The 16,501-nt window shown below is 35.2% G+C and overlaps 1 protein-coding gene across 1 annotated transcript in view; it reads right to left on the bottom strand.

Moving 5' to 3' along the window:
- The window catches only part of LOC150107796 (RUS family member 1), a 222,143-nt gene that overhangs the window by 169,630 nt on the left and 36,012 nt on the right, over window positions 1–16,501 (bottom strand). Inside the window, exon 3 of the mRNA XM_090391552.1 lies at window positions 6,010–6,124. Coding sequence (XP_090247678.1) covers window positions 6,010–6,124 — 115 coding nt within the window. The remainder of the gene's footprint in view (window positions 1–6,009; window positions 6,125–16,501) is intronic.

Genomic DNA, 16,501 nt, shown 5'->3' with positions numbered 1-16,501 from the left:
GAAAAGAAGAAAGCATATCAAAAGTTCCTGGCAAATAAGTCAACTTGTGCTCATAGAGAACACAGAGACAAATGTAAGAAAGCTAAACACTGTGTAAAACTAGCTAAACAAAAGTCATGGGAGGACTTTGGTAAGTAAATATCAAGAAGGTGGCAAGATATTCTGGAGGTTGTTGAAGAAGCTCAGAAATGGTGGAAAGAATGCTGTAAAAGGAATTAGAGATGATAAAGGTGACATGAAAATAAGAGAAAAAGATATCCTTTGAAAAACTGCTAAATGAAACAAGCAGTGATGAGAGCACAGTGGTAAAAAACACTTAACAGGCATGCAGTCAGGAATACATATCCATACTTAAAGCAGAAAAAGTCTAAAATATTGAAAGGCAGCAAGAGTAGATGATATTCGACCAGAAATGCTCAAGTATGGAGGTATAAAAGTCGTACAGTGGCTGAACTGCATAGTTAATAAAGCCTGGACAGAGGAACGAATCCCAGATGATTGAAGTAGAGCTCTAATAGTACTCATATATATAAAAAGGGAAATAAAACTAAAACTGAGGCATTTCCCTACTGAATGTTCCTGGTAAGATTTATGCAAGTATACTTGAGAAACAGTTGAAGATTGTGGAAGGGAAGCTTGGTAAAGAACAAGCTGGATTCAGGCCAAATAGAGACTGTCAGGATCAGATTTTCACTTTATGACAAATAGTTGAGAAATTATTGGAATATAACAAAGATCTGTATTGTTCTGTAGATCTGGAAAAGGCATATGACAAGGCGCCAAGAGAAAAGCTATTCAAAATGCTACAGTTGTATGGTGTCAATGGAGCATTATATCAAGTGTTGGATTCTGATTATGTAGAAATTAGAATAAATGTTATTTGATTCAGAATCCAACATGATTTTCCGTCACAAGAACTATATTTGTAAATATTATTTAATGTAAATAACATAAATTATAATTGATATCATATAACTGCCTTAATTATATCAAGTTTTTAATTATTTAATCAAAAGAAAGTGTTAATGATAAAGAGGTTCTGTATTAAATATTATTAAGCTATTTTATTTATTGTTATGTCAATATTGTAAGAACTTATATTTGTAATTTAACTACGCATTTATTGAAAAGCAAATATTCTAATTATTCCTGTTTTGTGAAAGCTTAATGTTATGTAATAACTCAATGTAGTTGTATAGCCTAATGTAACATTCGCGAGAATGTTTACGTTTATCGGTTGTCATAGAGACGCGTGAAATAAACGAGCGCGAGTGAAGGAGAGCGTGGGCTAAATAAGAAGAGAAAATATATACGTAGTAGGGGAGTCGGAACGGAATATTGGAACTAAAAGTTAGCAAGGGGATAAACTAGAGAAGTAGAAGTAAATAAAAGGTTCTTAGGGTAAGAGTTAAGTGGATAATTTTTATAAGTGAGCAAGGAAGAAACGAATTTTATAGTTAGCTGAAAGTGAAATCAGCAGTAATTATAGAAGGGAAATTAATGCTACAATCGGGTAAAATAAGTAGCTGGACGTTTAAGGAAGAATTCTGAATGAACCCGGCTATTCTAGAATTGTGGCTTATTTCCGATTTGCCCTAAAGGAACCTCACAGCGTTTTAATTGATTTATGAGTGGTACTTCATCTAACGACGATAGATGAAGTACCCTATAATTGAAGTCTAGAATTCTGAAGTGCGTTTGATAGTGCTTTAAGTATAACTGTGGATAAGTCTTGTTGATGTGTTTTTTTTTAAGTAAGATAAATAAATTCCAAAAGTTTGCTCACAACATAAATGATGTACTAGGAACTAATTCCGGTAAGGTTTATCATAGCGTATTATTTCAATGCTTGAAGAATTGTGTGTTAATTACGCTATGCTTAATGCTACTTTAACTGTGGAAACTCTTTGTGAATGAGAGTTGGAGATAAGAATTGTTTGAAAGATATTTTCAGCTATTAGTGCTTGTGATATTTTGAACTTATAGCATGACTGAGAATTGTGTGAAAATTGACTAGATTGGATATTCTGCTTGTTTAATTTAAGTGTAGAAACTTTGTAACCCAGAAGCTGAGAATGTGCATGTGAAGACTTAGAAGATTGTGCTAATGTGATTAACTTGACTTAATGTTTGACTGTTTCTGCTATAAAAATTAGAAGTAATATTTATGTATGTGTTATGTAACCTATATTAAATGTTTCATTTGTTAATCTATCTATTGTATTTGCCTGAATTTCTTTTTACTGCACCGTTCACAAAAATTCGAATCTAGCGGGAATCCCAGAAAGAAAATAAATACTTCGGCCTGATTGAATGAAAAGACTGCAAACTAACTTTGAATTGATCGTACTATTTCATATAGACTTATCTAAGGATAGAGTGGCGCAGTATAATAGAAATTTCTCTACCCTTGGATTAGTGATCAATTTACAATTAGTTGTGTTTATTTAGGTGAAAGTGACTTGTAACAAGATGGTGGATTCGAACAGAACATGAAGAAAACAACGTCACGACACAAGCAATACTTAATCTTTATTTGAGTTGTTAAGGCAACAGTTAGAATTGAAGGAAGTACAGGAAGATGTACATTATAGACCAGAATGTACATTATCCCCTCTGCTATTCATTATTCATATGGATCATATTATGAAGGAAAGTGGTATTAAACCTGATATCAAAACTGGAGATGTTAATCTCATCTTTTTATTTTTTGCAGATGATGTTATACTTTTAAATAAATCTGGTACAAGTCTGTAAGATTCCCTGACTAAAGTGAATAACTGTTGTAATGTATATTGTATGAAGGTCAGAAATAACAAAACAAAGACAATGAAAAGAGGCAGAAGCATTAAAAATATCAAGTGCATTGTGAATGCAGTACCTATGGAACAAGTAAAACATTTGAGTTATTTAGGCACCATTTTTAGTGAAGATGGCAAATTAAAAATCAAAATAGACAACAGAATCAACAAATCTGGTAGGCTAGGAAGTCAACTGAATAAATTTATATGGAATAAGAGAAAAATTAGCCAAAACACTAAAATTAGCTGTATACATAACAGTATTCAAGCCAATTTTAACTTATGGATCTGAGAGCTGGATCAGAAGTAAAACACTTGACCAAATGACTAGAGACAGCAGATATGAGAGTCCTGAGAAAGATTAGGGGCATGAAGAGAAGACATCAATGGCAATATCATATTAAAAACAAGGATATTAATAAAGAACTTGACATTGTCAGCATCCAGGAATGCATTAGCAGAGCTAATCTCAGGTGGTATGGTCACTTAAATAGAATTGGTAAGGAAAGATTAGTAAAACAAGTGTTCTCTGCCAGATTGGCAGGAAAACAACCCAGAGGAAGACCAAGATATAGATGGATTGATACGGTAAAAAGTGCCTTAGACGATAGAAATATAAGATCTGATAATGTTGAAGTCTTGACAAGTAACTGAATGATTTGGAGGAAAATTGTAGATAGAAAGTTAGTAATGATGTAAATTTTTCATGTAGTACTATCATATCCTGTACACCCCTTGAGGGTACATGTCAGCAATTCGATGATGATAATACACGCTAGGATCATTTCACCATTAAAAACACAAACAATAATTATCTCCTTGATACTGTCATTAATCTTTTCTGTCTACAGAAAATTGACTCCACGCTGGTAGGTACATCTGAATTACAAAATCACGGATGTAGCACAGTAGAAAATTGTTTATTGTATAAATATTTCATCTTACGTGTTGTTAGACATCAGTGTTGACAAAGACAACAGTAAGGAAAATGAACTAAAGAAACAGTAGGGTGCATGTGTTAAATTAAAATCTCTCTATAAGTGTTGTCACATGTTTAAATTAAAAACTATTGGTCTGAAAATGATAATTAAGAATAAAATAAACATTAAATAAAAAATAGCAATTTCCCAAACTTTACAGATGGTAAGGCAGTGATTAGGATTAATGTTTAGTTGATGAGGTAGGGCTTCAATACTTTCTTTGAATACCTGTACATACTGAAACACAGAAACCCATAGCATCCTGTAGCTATGTAGTGTTTTCAATTCCACATTGTGCCAGGCCAGATTTATGAGGTTTGATAATCTAGATGTGGTCTTAATGTTCAGAAATATGTTTACTAACTGATCTTCCTGTTTGCCTGTAGTAAGACAAGTCACATGAACATAGTAACTGACATACATCAGGCAGCATGAAGAAAAACTATGATGAAGCATCCTCTACAGCATAACAAAAAAAACAAGGAATGATTTTACATCGATTCTGGTCTTCCTATAATTCATCATGACATACTTATATCTACCAGCTGTATGTTACAGTAGACCATGAACCAGCAGCAAGCATAATAGGAAATGCATGCTTTTCACTGTTTAAATGTTTTCAAACATTTTTCACTAGAAATGTTAGCTGTTATTACTCACTTTCTAGTTTTTAGTTTATTCATGTCATTTCATGATGAAGTGAAACAAAGTATTTCATGAAAATAGTCGGAAAAAAAAAAAACATTGCCTTATACTGGAAGAAATAGTTCTAAAAAAACATCATGAAAGTTTTGCCCTTTGGAGAGAATAACAGATTGTGAATTTGGTTGAGAGGTTCAAAGGTAACAATGAGTTTGTATATTTTTGTAACTTTTGCCACATGTTCAGAGATGCCCTTGATGGAATGTATAGGAATCATGGAATTTTTCTTCTCTTGGATGTTGTCTAGGAAGGGTGTTAATTATTTTTTGTGTTATTCTTGGGTTGTATCCATTTAGCAAATCTGTCTGATAGTTTCCAATTCTTGTTTGAGAGATCCTTAGAGGAATAAATTTTGTGTACTCTAGATGCTAACTATTTTATGATACAGTACTTTTCAGATGGATGCTGAGATGATGTGTAGGACATTTTTTCATACAGTATCCTGTAAAGGTCAGTTTTCAGTAGACAGAAGTAGAAAGTGATCCATCCAGTTTCTAATGGATACATACATTCAGAAAGGAAATTCCTGTCGATGATTCTTTTTCCAATGTAAATTGATGATTTTTTGTAAAAATGAATGGAGTTCTGGCTCTGTGTGATTCGAAATTGCTAATACGTCATGTATGTATGTATCCTAGCCAAATAGACAGTTTGAGGTTGTGAGTAAAGAGTCTTTCTTCTGGGTGTTCTATAAAAGTCTGCTAGGTTTAGGTGATAGCAGTGAGCTCATTGCAGTTCCTTTCACCTGTTGGTATATACCATAGTTTTGTTTTAGATTCCAAATCCTATGAACATAAAATGAAATTATTCCTGTGGTATCGGAATGCATACTCTCAGATTAGTAGGGATTCCACCAAAAGCCAACTTAATAAACTTAATAATTTCATTGGATAAAACAACATCCACAGATTGAGAAACTATTAAAAAAACTCATCCACACCATGCAAAGCCCCCAGAATATATGGCACGTGAAGATTATGAAAACATAATTGTCCACTCAGACTTAAGTTTTCTAACCTTATTGGCAACTCAGTTTCTTTGATACAAAATGCCACAGAAATTCCCATAATAAAAGACGTTCAACTGACAGATTCAGATACGATAGTGAGTTTTGAGATCACTTTCCTCTTCATGAATATTCCTCCTACTGAAACAACAGAATTTCTAGCTTAAGAATTTGCATATATATATATATATATATGTGTGTGTGTGTGTGTGTGTGTGTGTGTGTGTATGGGAATCAAATTTGTGAAATTATAGTTATTTTTCATCTGCAACACAAATCAATAGTGACAGTGTTGCTGTGACAAACTCAGTTTAAAGAACTGGCTTAAAGATAACTTATAGAGAGGTGTAATTTGGATGTTCTTTATGAAAAATCAAAAAAGGTAAAAGATAATTCTCATGATCTTCTGTACCATTCAGAAGATCATGAGAATGAGTCATAGTTTTTTTACCTAAATCAAGAAACATGACAAGTATGCCAATTAACACAGAAATATTTACGTACAAATCAAACTGTATACCTTTAAGTAGCCATGTAATAGTGGCAGCTAGAGGTGTAGCTGTTTCATCACCTACTCCAGCACCTTTTAAAATTGCATGGGTCGATAAACTGCTTGTTATACTGCTGGAAAACGCCTAAATGTTAAAACAATATTGGCATTAAAGCTTTAACGTTGATTAATCTTGGCAGCAATGTAAGAAAAATAAACCTACTCAAAAAAATCTAAATTTATAGTTTTAAAAGAATCTACAAAACTTTAATACATCATATAAAAATCTGAAAATATTTCATGTAGCTTCTAATGGTAAACAGAGAAGTATGACTAGTTAGGCTTATAAAACACAATGGAGCTGTCCTTAAAATTCCAACAGTAGGCTATATATATTAATGTTTTATTTACTAATTAAATTATGATAATTTAAATTTTAAGTGTATTATAGAGACAAGAAATTCAAACATACTCTGATATCTTGGAGAAAGAATGATTTCAAAATGCAGAGTAGCCCAGAATAGAGCAGTCAGAGAATCGACATTTAAGCAAAAAAAATTTAGTAACAGAACATAATATATATGCAGTGTATGTGCAGAATAATTATCAATTAATAACAAAACAAAAAATCTATCAATAAATAAAAAACCAAAAAAATGCTATCAAATAATAAAAACAACATAGGAAATTATAAAATAAAAATGAAATTATAGTGACTATTGTTCAGCAATTGCACTATTAATTCTGGGGCAACCTGTAGTCTTCTTCTTCTTTCACTACGCGTTATTCCCGCTTCCTATACAGGGTTCGCGTGTTACTTAGATGCGACTTCTTGTTAGTACCACTCCCAACTGACCTGTCGCCTAGCCTAACGCTGGGGAGAATATATTTTTGACTGTAGAAGTGTATGTTCATGGGGCCGGTTTGTCGGCTTGCAGGCTATGCCTGAGGAAGATCCTCAAGTTCCTCACCTATTCGACGGGAATCGAACATGGGACACTCCTTCCCATGTTCGAGTAATGTTAATAGATAATCATTCATTATTATTTTAGCAACTCATGGGCCAAGCGATCAATGTTATCTGCATACTGTATCCAATGAGTAGGGTCTTGATCTGGTTTTCATATTTTCTAGGAAGAAAAACAAGAGTTTCTTCCAGAAGCAACTAACTTCTACTTCTAGAAGCAACTAACTTAATCGTCTCAAAAAAGGCTTGGAAAAATTTTTCACAGAAACAAATAGATGTGATACTTGTTCTAGGCGTTTGCATCTTTCTCATGCAATCAGTGCCAAAAACTATTATCATGGAAGTAACTGGTTATTTGATTATAACTGCTGCAATCTCTTTCAAGAAGTTGCAAATCAATATAATGATAGCAGTCGGTTTGTATTAACTAGAAAGGTCTTTAGAATGCGCTCATACTTAGTTTATAAAAATCAATAAAATGAATACATGAAAATATTTAAAAATAATCATGAAACAAATGAAAAAAAAAATATTCCTTAGGAAGTGCTAGAAAAGATTCAGAGGAGAGTGACCAAGTTGATGACAGTCTATGGAATGTCCCCCTGATAACACATTGAAGATTTATAGATTACAAACTTGACTGGTAGGTAGAAATGAGGAGATATGATAGAAAAATGAACAATTAAAAAGGTTTTACAGAAATGGTGCAGATCAAATTTTTCACTACATGACAAAAAGGGAAAAAGCAAGGAGTATTCCTGGAAATTGTGTAAGAATGATTAGAGGTAGTGTAAAGAGTATAGATGTTACCGCTAAAGTGCAGAAATCAGTTATTCTGCAAATTATCTAGGTATTGTGCAGTAACTAGGGTGATCCGTTAACGTGCAGAAAATTGTTTCTTTTCTCAAATTACCTAGATAATCTGCACATTACCTACTAGGCACTTGTTAAAGTGAAAATAAGATCTTTGCTGGAACAACAGCAACGTTTCTGTACGCTTAAATTAACATAATATTATTTATTTATTTTTCAATATCTAAAGAATCAAGTTAATACAATCAAACAATCAACAAATTAGTTGATAGAATCAATCATCAATCAATTAAAAAACAACAACTATAATACAAAGAATCAAACGGTTTAAAATATTATTACAATTAAGGAAATGAATTTGCAAAACATATGACACCGACGAAACCAAACTAAAAGTGGAGGGAGAGAGGGGAAGGAGTAGGGAAAGGAAATGAGAGAAACAGACTTTTGAACTTTAACGATACGGAAGCGGTTAATGTGCACATTACCTAGGTAAAATGCGGAAAACCCTTGATTCCGCACGTTAACGGAACAAATCAGTTAATCTGAAGATTAGCTAGGTAATGTGCACATTAACGGCTTTCGAGCTTTAGCGGTAACATAGACAATATTACTCTATAACTTAACATGCTTTTCTAGCAAAGGCAAAATTAAGTCTTCAAGAGAAATTAAATAACCAAGTTTCAATATAATTCATGTCAACTTCATGATATGTGACATACGTCATCACTTAAGAATCTATGACTAGATGCATTTTGGATAGAAAGCTAAATTGCAACTACAACAACCACAGCCTAAGTTAACCTCCAAATTATACTCTATTTTCCTTTTCAGAAGTGTCTTTGTGAGATCTGATACTGCTTGTCAGAGAATGCCAAATTTAGAATCCTCTGCTTTTGACTTTCTTTGACTTAATGTTTCCTTACCCCATGAAGGAATTGTCATTTGCTGTATTTAATGCTCTCTGAATTCTAAAAACCATCAACTTCTTATCCTCAAAGCTTGGCTTTCTGAAATCCAATTACCTAAACATGGAAGTCCTCTTCCTAGGTCCTCAATGCCCACAACTCCAAGTAATTCCCATCTTCTAATTCCACTAACCAAGCTGGAAGAGATAAGGAAGTATTTGCTGAAAGTTTATTTTTCATTTGGTTAGACTATAATAAATTTAGTTTAATCCTTTATCCAAGTGTGAGCAAACAAAGTTTGCTCACATAATGCAAAACACATCTCTTTTCAGATATGTGTTTTGCATTATGGGAGATACTGAGATAGGAGTGATGTTAGCTTGGTCCACCTTTGCTACAAGTTGCCTGGTGTTGTACTACCTTACCTCAGTTCTGAAGATATTTTCAGGCACAAACTTTGTTTGCTCACACTTGGATAAAGGATTAAACTAAATTTATTATTGAAGTATTTGCTATAAGAAATATCTAACACAAATACACAAATAATGCATCTCATTCAAGTACCTGTTTATTACCAGTATTCTTGTAGTGATCAAGTACCAATATTCTTGATCTTTTTTTTTTCTTTTAAATATCTGATCCACGCACAAAAGGCCGCATACCTATAGCACATTAGTGCTGTCTGGAGGCAATAGGAATAGAAAAAAGGAGGAATCCATTCACATTTTGGTTGAACAGCTGAGGGTTGTAATGTTTGGGGAAGACAAAGTGGGAGAGACTGTTCCAAAGGACAGAAGTAGATGAAATGAAAGAGGCGGCAGTCAGTGAGTTTCAAGATGGACTTGTAAAAGGCTGTTGGTTAGCAGTGCTCATGTTTTAATGATTTTGGAGGAGAGCGTGGGAATAATAGTGGCCAATTCAGCAGAGCACTGTCCATGAAACTATCTGTAGAAGAGGCTCAAGGCAGAAACTGAATGTCGGGAGAGATGGATTGAAGTGAGTATGTGAGGGAAGTGTCATTAATTAGTCGGATTGTACTCTTCAGGAGAGATTCAAGCAATCTTAGGGAGAGGATTTTGGTGCACCATCCCAAATATGGGAGCAATATTCCATGGCTGAGTGGATTTGGGCTTTGTATAGAGTTAGCAGCTGTGAAAGTGTGAAGCAGTGTCTTGTGCAAAAGTGTACACCAAGTTTTTTGGCAGCTGTAGAAGCTATAGTTGAAATGTGGTTGTGCCAGGAAAGATCTGAGGTGCAGGTCTGTCCAAGAAAAGAAATCTGATTATGCTTGGGTATCTCAGTATCACTTAAAGTAAGGGGGAAGTCTCTCAGGGGCTCACATTGGTGAGTACAGGCATGGCAAACCCAAGATACCCAAGCTAGACCTGATCTTATTTCATACAATATACACTTGGTATATCATATCTGTCAAGAGACATCAAACAAGTAACAAAAGTAAGAATCTATGAAACAATGGTCTTTCCAATACTCCTCTATGGAAGTGAATGCTGGAATCTCAAAAAAGGCTGAAGAGAAAAAATTATTAGTTACTGAAATGGGTTGGCTAAGAAGATTATTTGGAGTATCTCTGCTGGATCGACTAAGAAACAAATACATAAGGAAAAGACTAAAACAAGAAATAACAATAATAGACAAAATCCAAGAAAGAAGACTGCGATGGTTTGGCCATGTGACCAGAATGGGAACAGAAAGACTACCATCTAAAGCCCTGAATACAACGATGGAAGGTAAAAGATCCAAAGGATGGCCCAGAATTAGATGGATAGACAAAATAAAAGAGGACCTGAAAACCAAATCACAACAAGCGACACCAAACTGGACATAATTGTTTGGACTCTCCCAGGGCAGACAGAAGTGGAAAGAGTTCATTCAGCCTCATCATCATCCACATAGATGATGGAAGAGAGAAGAAGAAGGGGGAAGCATGCAAGCTTTTTTTTTTTTGCAAGAGATCAGATAGAACTGAGTTTTGGTGGCACTGAAGTTTACAAGGTTGTCGTCCTACTGAGCTAGAAGATCTGAGTTCACATGGCAGATCTTGAGGATTCTAATACTTGAGCACTACAAGGTTTGTTGAATGAAAAAGAGGACTGGAGTGTACTGTCGTCAGCAAAATTATGGATAGGATTGGAAGTCTGAGAGAGAAGGTCTTTTATATACAAGAGGAAGAGAGTGAGTGAAAGAACAGAACCTTGGGGATACTCCTGCATTGGTAGGAAAATTAGAGGAGAGCAAATCTTCCACCATGATAGTGAGTGATCAGTGAGGAAGTTGGCAATCCAGTTGCAGAGAAAGAAAGGCAGACCAATGGTAGTTTGTTAAGTAGGCCCTTGTGCTAAACATAATCGAATACCTTTGAAATGTCAAGGCAACCACATGAGTTTCTCCAAATTTCTCCATGACCTGAGCCCAGAGGTGAGTTGTGTAAGAAAGTAGATCAGCTGTAGATCGCAAGTGGCAGAATCCATACTGCTGGTCACTGATTAGTTAGTGTGACTCTAGATGGTTCAAGATTGGTTATTGATGAACTCCTCCATAGCTTTATAGAGAACAGAAGTGAGAGCAGTTGGATGGTAATTTGGTTGATTTTTATCACCTTTCTTTGGGATGGGTTGGATGAGGATCTGTTTCCATGTTGTAGAGTAGATGCCAGTTGAATAAGATAGATTGAAGAGGTGATACAGGATAGATGTTAGTTGTGGGGCACAATTTTTTAACACAATAGGTGGGATACCGTCAGGTTCAGATGCCTTGTTTGTGTCCAGATTATTTAGGGTTCTTTGGATTTCTTTTTTGTCGGAAGACTATGAGCAACATGAAGGAAGTAGTTCTTGGGAGAGTGGAGAGAACTTTGCCCAAGTCTTCAATGCAGGAATTGGAAGAGAAAAGTGGTGCCAGTAAATTGGCCTTGTCTTTAGGTGAAGTAACTACAGTACCATCCGGATGTGAGAGTGGTGGAAACCTGAGTGGGCAGAAGTTGCACCAAATGACTTTGGCAAGAGACCTGAAGGAGTGACTGCCATTTGGGAAGGAGGCAAGTTTGCAGCATTTGGTCTTTTCAAAGTCTGACTTGGACTTGATTCTTTTACAACTATTGCAAGCTGCAGTGTAAACAGAGTGGACAGCTGAGGTTATGATCTTGAGCCACAAATGGCTCAAGACCAAAACTGTGAGGACGATTTCTGTTATTCAGTCTGAGCAGGTGTTTGGATCAGAAGAGCTGAAGCAGTAGTCAGAAGGAGGAATAGAAGTCATGGAGGTCCTTTCAGTTGGGAGGGCCTCCATGACTTTGGTACTACTCCTTGTACTGCCAAAGGACATGACTGTGAACTGGTGGGGAAGGCTGTTCTGTGGCAAAAGAGACTTGTATGAGGTTGTGGTTCGAGTTACCAAAGAGGAGAACCAGCAACCACAGTATACCTGGAAGGTGAGCTTGTTAAGAAAACATCAAGTGTGTTGACAATTTGATGGGGTTGTCAGGTATTCTGGTCAGAAGGTTGATGATGGGAGATAGGTCAATGCTAATGACAAACATATTAGCATTCCTGCTTGCTTGATTAGTGAAACTGGAGCGACAATGTGAGTTGTGGACATTGAAGTCCCCAAGAAGGATGATGTCACTATTGGGATATTTTGAATGCAGAAAGTTGAGCTTTAGAGAGAGAGATAGCTGAAGAGGTCAGAGTGGTTAACAGAGTTTGGAGAGTAATAAAGAGAGCATATGAAAAGGACAGGTTGGTTTGATATAGAAATTTTGAGACAATGTAGATCAAACAGTGAGATTCAAGGGTTTGCAGTCTCTGGCATGGTATGTTGGTTCTAATGAATGTACAAGTACTGCCCTTGTGGCAGAAAGCGCTGTGTAATGTGTAGTTTGGGCAGTTGAAGTTGTTAGTTGGGGTTCTGATAGAAATAGTACTTCTAGTTTAGATGACTGGAGGTGGTGCATATAATTTATATTGCTTTTAAGACAATGGATGTTGGCAAAGTGGATGTGGAAACTTTTTTTTTTGGTAAGAATTAATGTTGGTGGGTTGTTTGAATTTCTGTTGTTGTTTATGGTTGGATTTTTTTTGTTTTTTATGAGTTTTTTTCCGAAAATTTTTGTGATAGGCAGTTAAACTGCATTTCTTTGGGTTGTGGTCCATTATATTTCATTAGGAAGAAAGTGGGCATGTGAGAGGTGACAGACTTGTAAACATACTGCCCACACAGAGGAAACTTAGTCTCCTTTCCAAACGTGGCCTTGACAGTTCCCCCCTGCAGTATCTGGTCTCTCTCCAGATTCATTCCTAACTGGTTCAGTCCCATATACTATCCATCAGACAGTCTGTGAAACCATTTTACTGCTTTACTCTTGAATAGGAGAGAGTCCAAGTCCCCTACAGTGAGATTGGTATGTCACTGAGGATATCACTCTCACTATATGTGGGATTTGTCCTTTGATACTAAGGATGCCAAAAAGGACAAACTCTGGAACTTCTATTCTTTCCGTGGTCAGATTAATGCTTCGACTATTCTGATTCAAACATCTGTGCTGAGTAAGCTATGGAAATTATTCTTAATGGCATTAAGTTCTTCATTCCCAACTCTATCCAAACTATCAATCCATTTTCTAAGCCACGGTTTAACAATAGGTGAACCAAGAAAAACCCATCAGGATATCTAAATCTGACTCCGCAAGGAACAGTAGAAAATTTGCCTCCTGTTCAAATGGTAATTATACCTTCAGGACTCTAACAAAGGCCATCAGATCCAATTTCAGCTCAGCTGTGCTTTCATCTCTCTGTCATCCAGATGGCACCACTGTTCTTCTCCTTTGGTGCATCAATCCGAAGATTGGTAAATATAGCAGCATATCACAACATCCTGTCTTGTGACCTTCTTTATATCTCTTCATAACTCTTAGCGCCAGTTAGCATCATTATGTTATTTATACATGAAATTCTTGGTCTGCCTCGTGGTCTCTTTCCTTCTACAGTTCCCTCCATTATTTCTGTAATCAGCCCCCATGCCTCAAATGGTATCCAATTAGGCTTTTTCTTCTCTTATTGATGTGTTTCATTAATGACCGCTCTTCGTGAACTATATTTAGAACTTCTTCATTACTTTTCCTTTCACCACCACTGTTATAGTACCTAAAGATACAGTTGATCTCTCTTTATATAATGTCTGTGAAATATCTGTATAATATCTTTATGTAATATCTGTGAAAGGGACATTTACAGTGGAGATAGTATGATGGCTTAGGGAAGCATCTCATTGGGTGAATGCAATAATCTTTATGTGCTTCCTAGTTGACCATGAACAAACACTGCAATTGAAGAGAAGTTCCTAGCTCCCCTGTGTTCATCTCTATGTGAGATTCGATTTACTATATATATAGTGAATACATAGACACTTGGGCGTCACCTATATCGTTTAAGTAGTTCACTAAGGCAACTTGTGAATGCCGAGGAACGTATTCCTGCAAGTTTTCCGGTCAACTCACGAAACTTTCGTAGTTCCTACATTCGGCTTGAAATAATGCTGGATCTAATATCCACTTTGCTTATGTAATTTTGCATCACCAAGCTGAAGCCTTTTGGCTCTTTATTTTAGTAATATCTGGGATGCTCTAGATCGACATGTTGTTGCTCTCAATCTTCCTCAAAACCTGGAGGGACTGAGGAAAGCTTTACAGGAGCAGTGGTTGTTATCACCAGTTGAGCTCCTGGACATCTTTACAAAGTATTAAACATAGCTGAGAATGATATAATGCTGTGAGGAGTGATCACCCTTATTGAGGCACTTTGATAATCTCATTTTGACCATTGTCTTCATGTACCTATTTGTTACTGAATTAAACTATTCATTTACAATTTTAGTGGGCGTTTCTTTCATATCTCATACCATACTGCTTTTCACCAAATTGCATAAAAATTCATAATACAGTTTTTGAGTTGTCATGATTTTTCTCTTTGTTCCTTAATTATGGAAACCAATGTAGTTAGGTTCGGGTGAAGATGAGAACAGAAGTCGATAGCCAAAATAATATTAGAGTTGTGAAATATTGACTAAGGATAAATTAAAGAAGGAAACTAAAGTTTGGTAATTAGGCAGAAAACAGAAGATGCTTGCCTTTCAAGCTAGTAAAGGGATTTTAGAGGGCACAGGAGAATTTCTCAAACTTATCAAGAGGGAAGAAAGTGCGATCCTGAAGAATAATAATAGTACTACATTTCTCACATAAATATACATAGCACGGCAAATCATGTTACAAATAACTATTATTGTAATGTTGCTATTATATGCTGAACTGTAGCATTTCTAGAGCAAAAGGACAATTTACATAAATCATTGTGTTCTAGAAGAGTTTCTTGAAAACCATAAAAAAAAGAAAATCTAGTGGGATAAGGTTTAATCTTTCTGGTGATAATCCTTCTGAAATCAGATGTTTGTGAAACAGATCCTGCATGTATACTAAGGACAGCTCATATAACTCATGAGTATTTTATGTCAATCATACAAGATAATTCTTACAACTAATATGTGCATCCAAATGGAAACGTGGTTCATTATGGTCCAGAGCCAATAAGAATTAGCTTCCTAAAATGTTTTTGGATTGACTGTACAGCAGTACAAATGAGTAAAAATGAGTGGTATGAAAGTTGCAAGTTTTTCTTCCAGTTTTGATAAATTAGTCACATGAACTTTCCAAAATCACTTCAAATGCTGTAATTGTTTTCTTGGAATTATTTTCTGGTAGCTTTACGACTTTTATTTCTAATATATCTTTCCAAAATAAATATTTGTTATTTCTGCCATTTATTTTCAGAAGCACTTTAAAAAAAAAATCCTCCAAAACAAAACAGATATATTATACTTAGGAGAAGTAGACAACAATTTTGAAATAAAGTGATGTAGAACTGGAGAGCATACAGAGATGAGTATTTAAAGATATTAGGACTATGGAATGTTGGTTATGGGAAGAAGTTAAGGAAATGCCAACTGCAGCAAATAGGCAGAAAAGAAATGGAAAACATAACACAGAAGGGATTATTACACACAAAAAGAGGATGAGAAACCATTCCTTTAGATGCATGAGTGTATTCAAAATGGAAATTAGAAGATTTTTTACAGGAAGATTAGCAGATGAAAGGAATACATTGCAAAATATGTTGAGAATGCTAGGAGTATGACCAAGGTTCAATATAGCAGATATGTTGCTTGCTTGCTCAGTGAGACTGCCCATAATGAGTTGATTGACTTGACTTGACTGATTATGGTGTTGATGATAATAATAATTAAAAGAAGCGTTGTGTGAGGATTAATATGGTCATGTTCTGGAATGCTGCTCTTTCAGATAAGGTTTACAATTAATTATATGTGGGATTTGATGGCTATGCTATCTGTTTATCTGCATGAGAGAATACTGTTGTAGGAGTTGTGTACCTGAAGACTGTGTGTTTCAGTTTTAGTTTAAATTATTCAATGGTACAATAACATTTACCAACAAGCATAGCAATCCAGATGGTGGCTGCTTTGTCTTTATCATACATACATATTGACATTAAAAATTTCATAAAAATTTTGTGAAAATGAGTAAGAATATTCACTTCATTAAGTTGAAAGAGGAATTGTGGTGAGTTAAGTGAGAGAGAGAATTTGGAGAAAAGCATACTGCTGAAAATTTAAGATGTCAGTGAGAGAGGACTTGAAGATGAATAATGATAGCAGTAGTGTTATAGAATCTCAGAAGCAAAGGATGAGTAAACACAATATGTTAAATATGTGTGTGCTTTATTTTTATTCCATTTTTTTGGAAAGGATC

The sequence above is a fragment of the Typopeltis vanoorti genome, chromosome 4 (assembly GCF_054136105.1).
Source record: "Typopeltis vanoorti isolate ZY-2024b chromosome 4, IOZ_Tvanoo_1.0, whole genome shotgun sequence".
Lineage (NCBI taxonomy): Eukaryota > Metazoa > Arthropoda > Arachnida > Uropygi > Thelyphonidae > Typopeltis > Typopeltis vanoorti.
The sequence above is the reverse complement of the archived record's forward strand: the minus strand, read 5'-3'. Positions and strand labels throughout refer to the sequence as shown.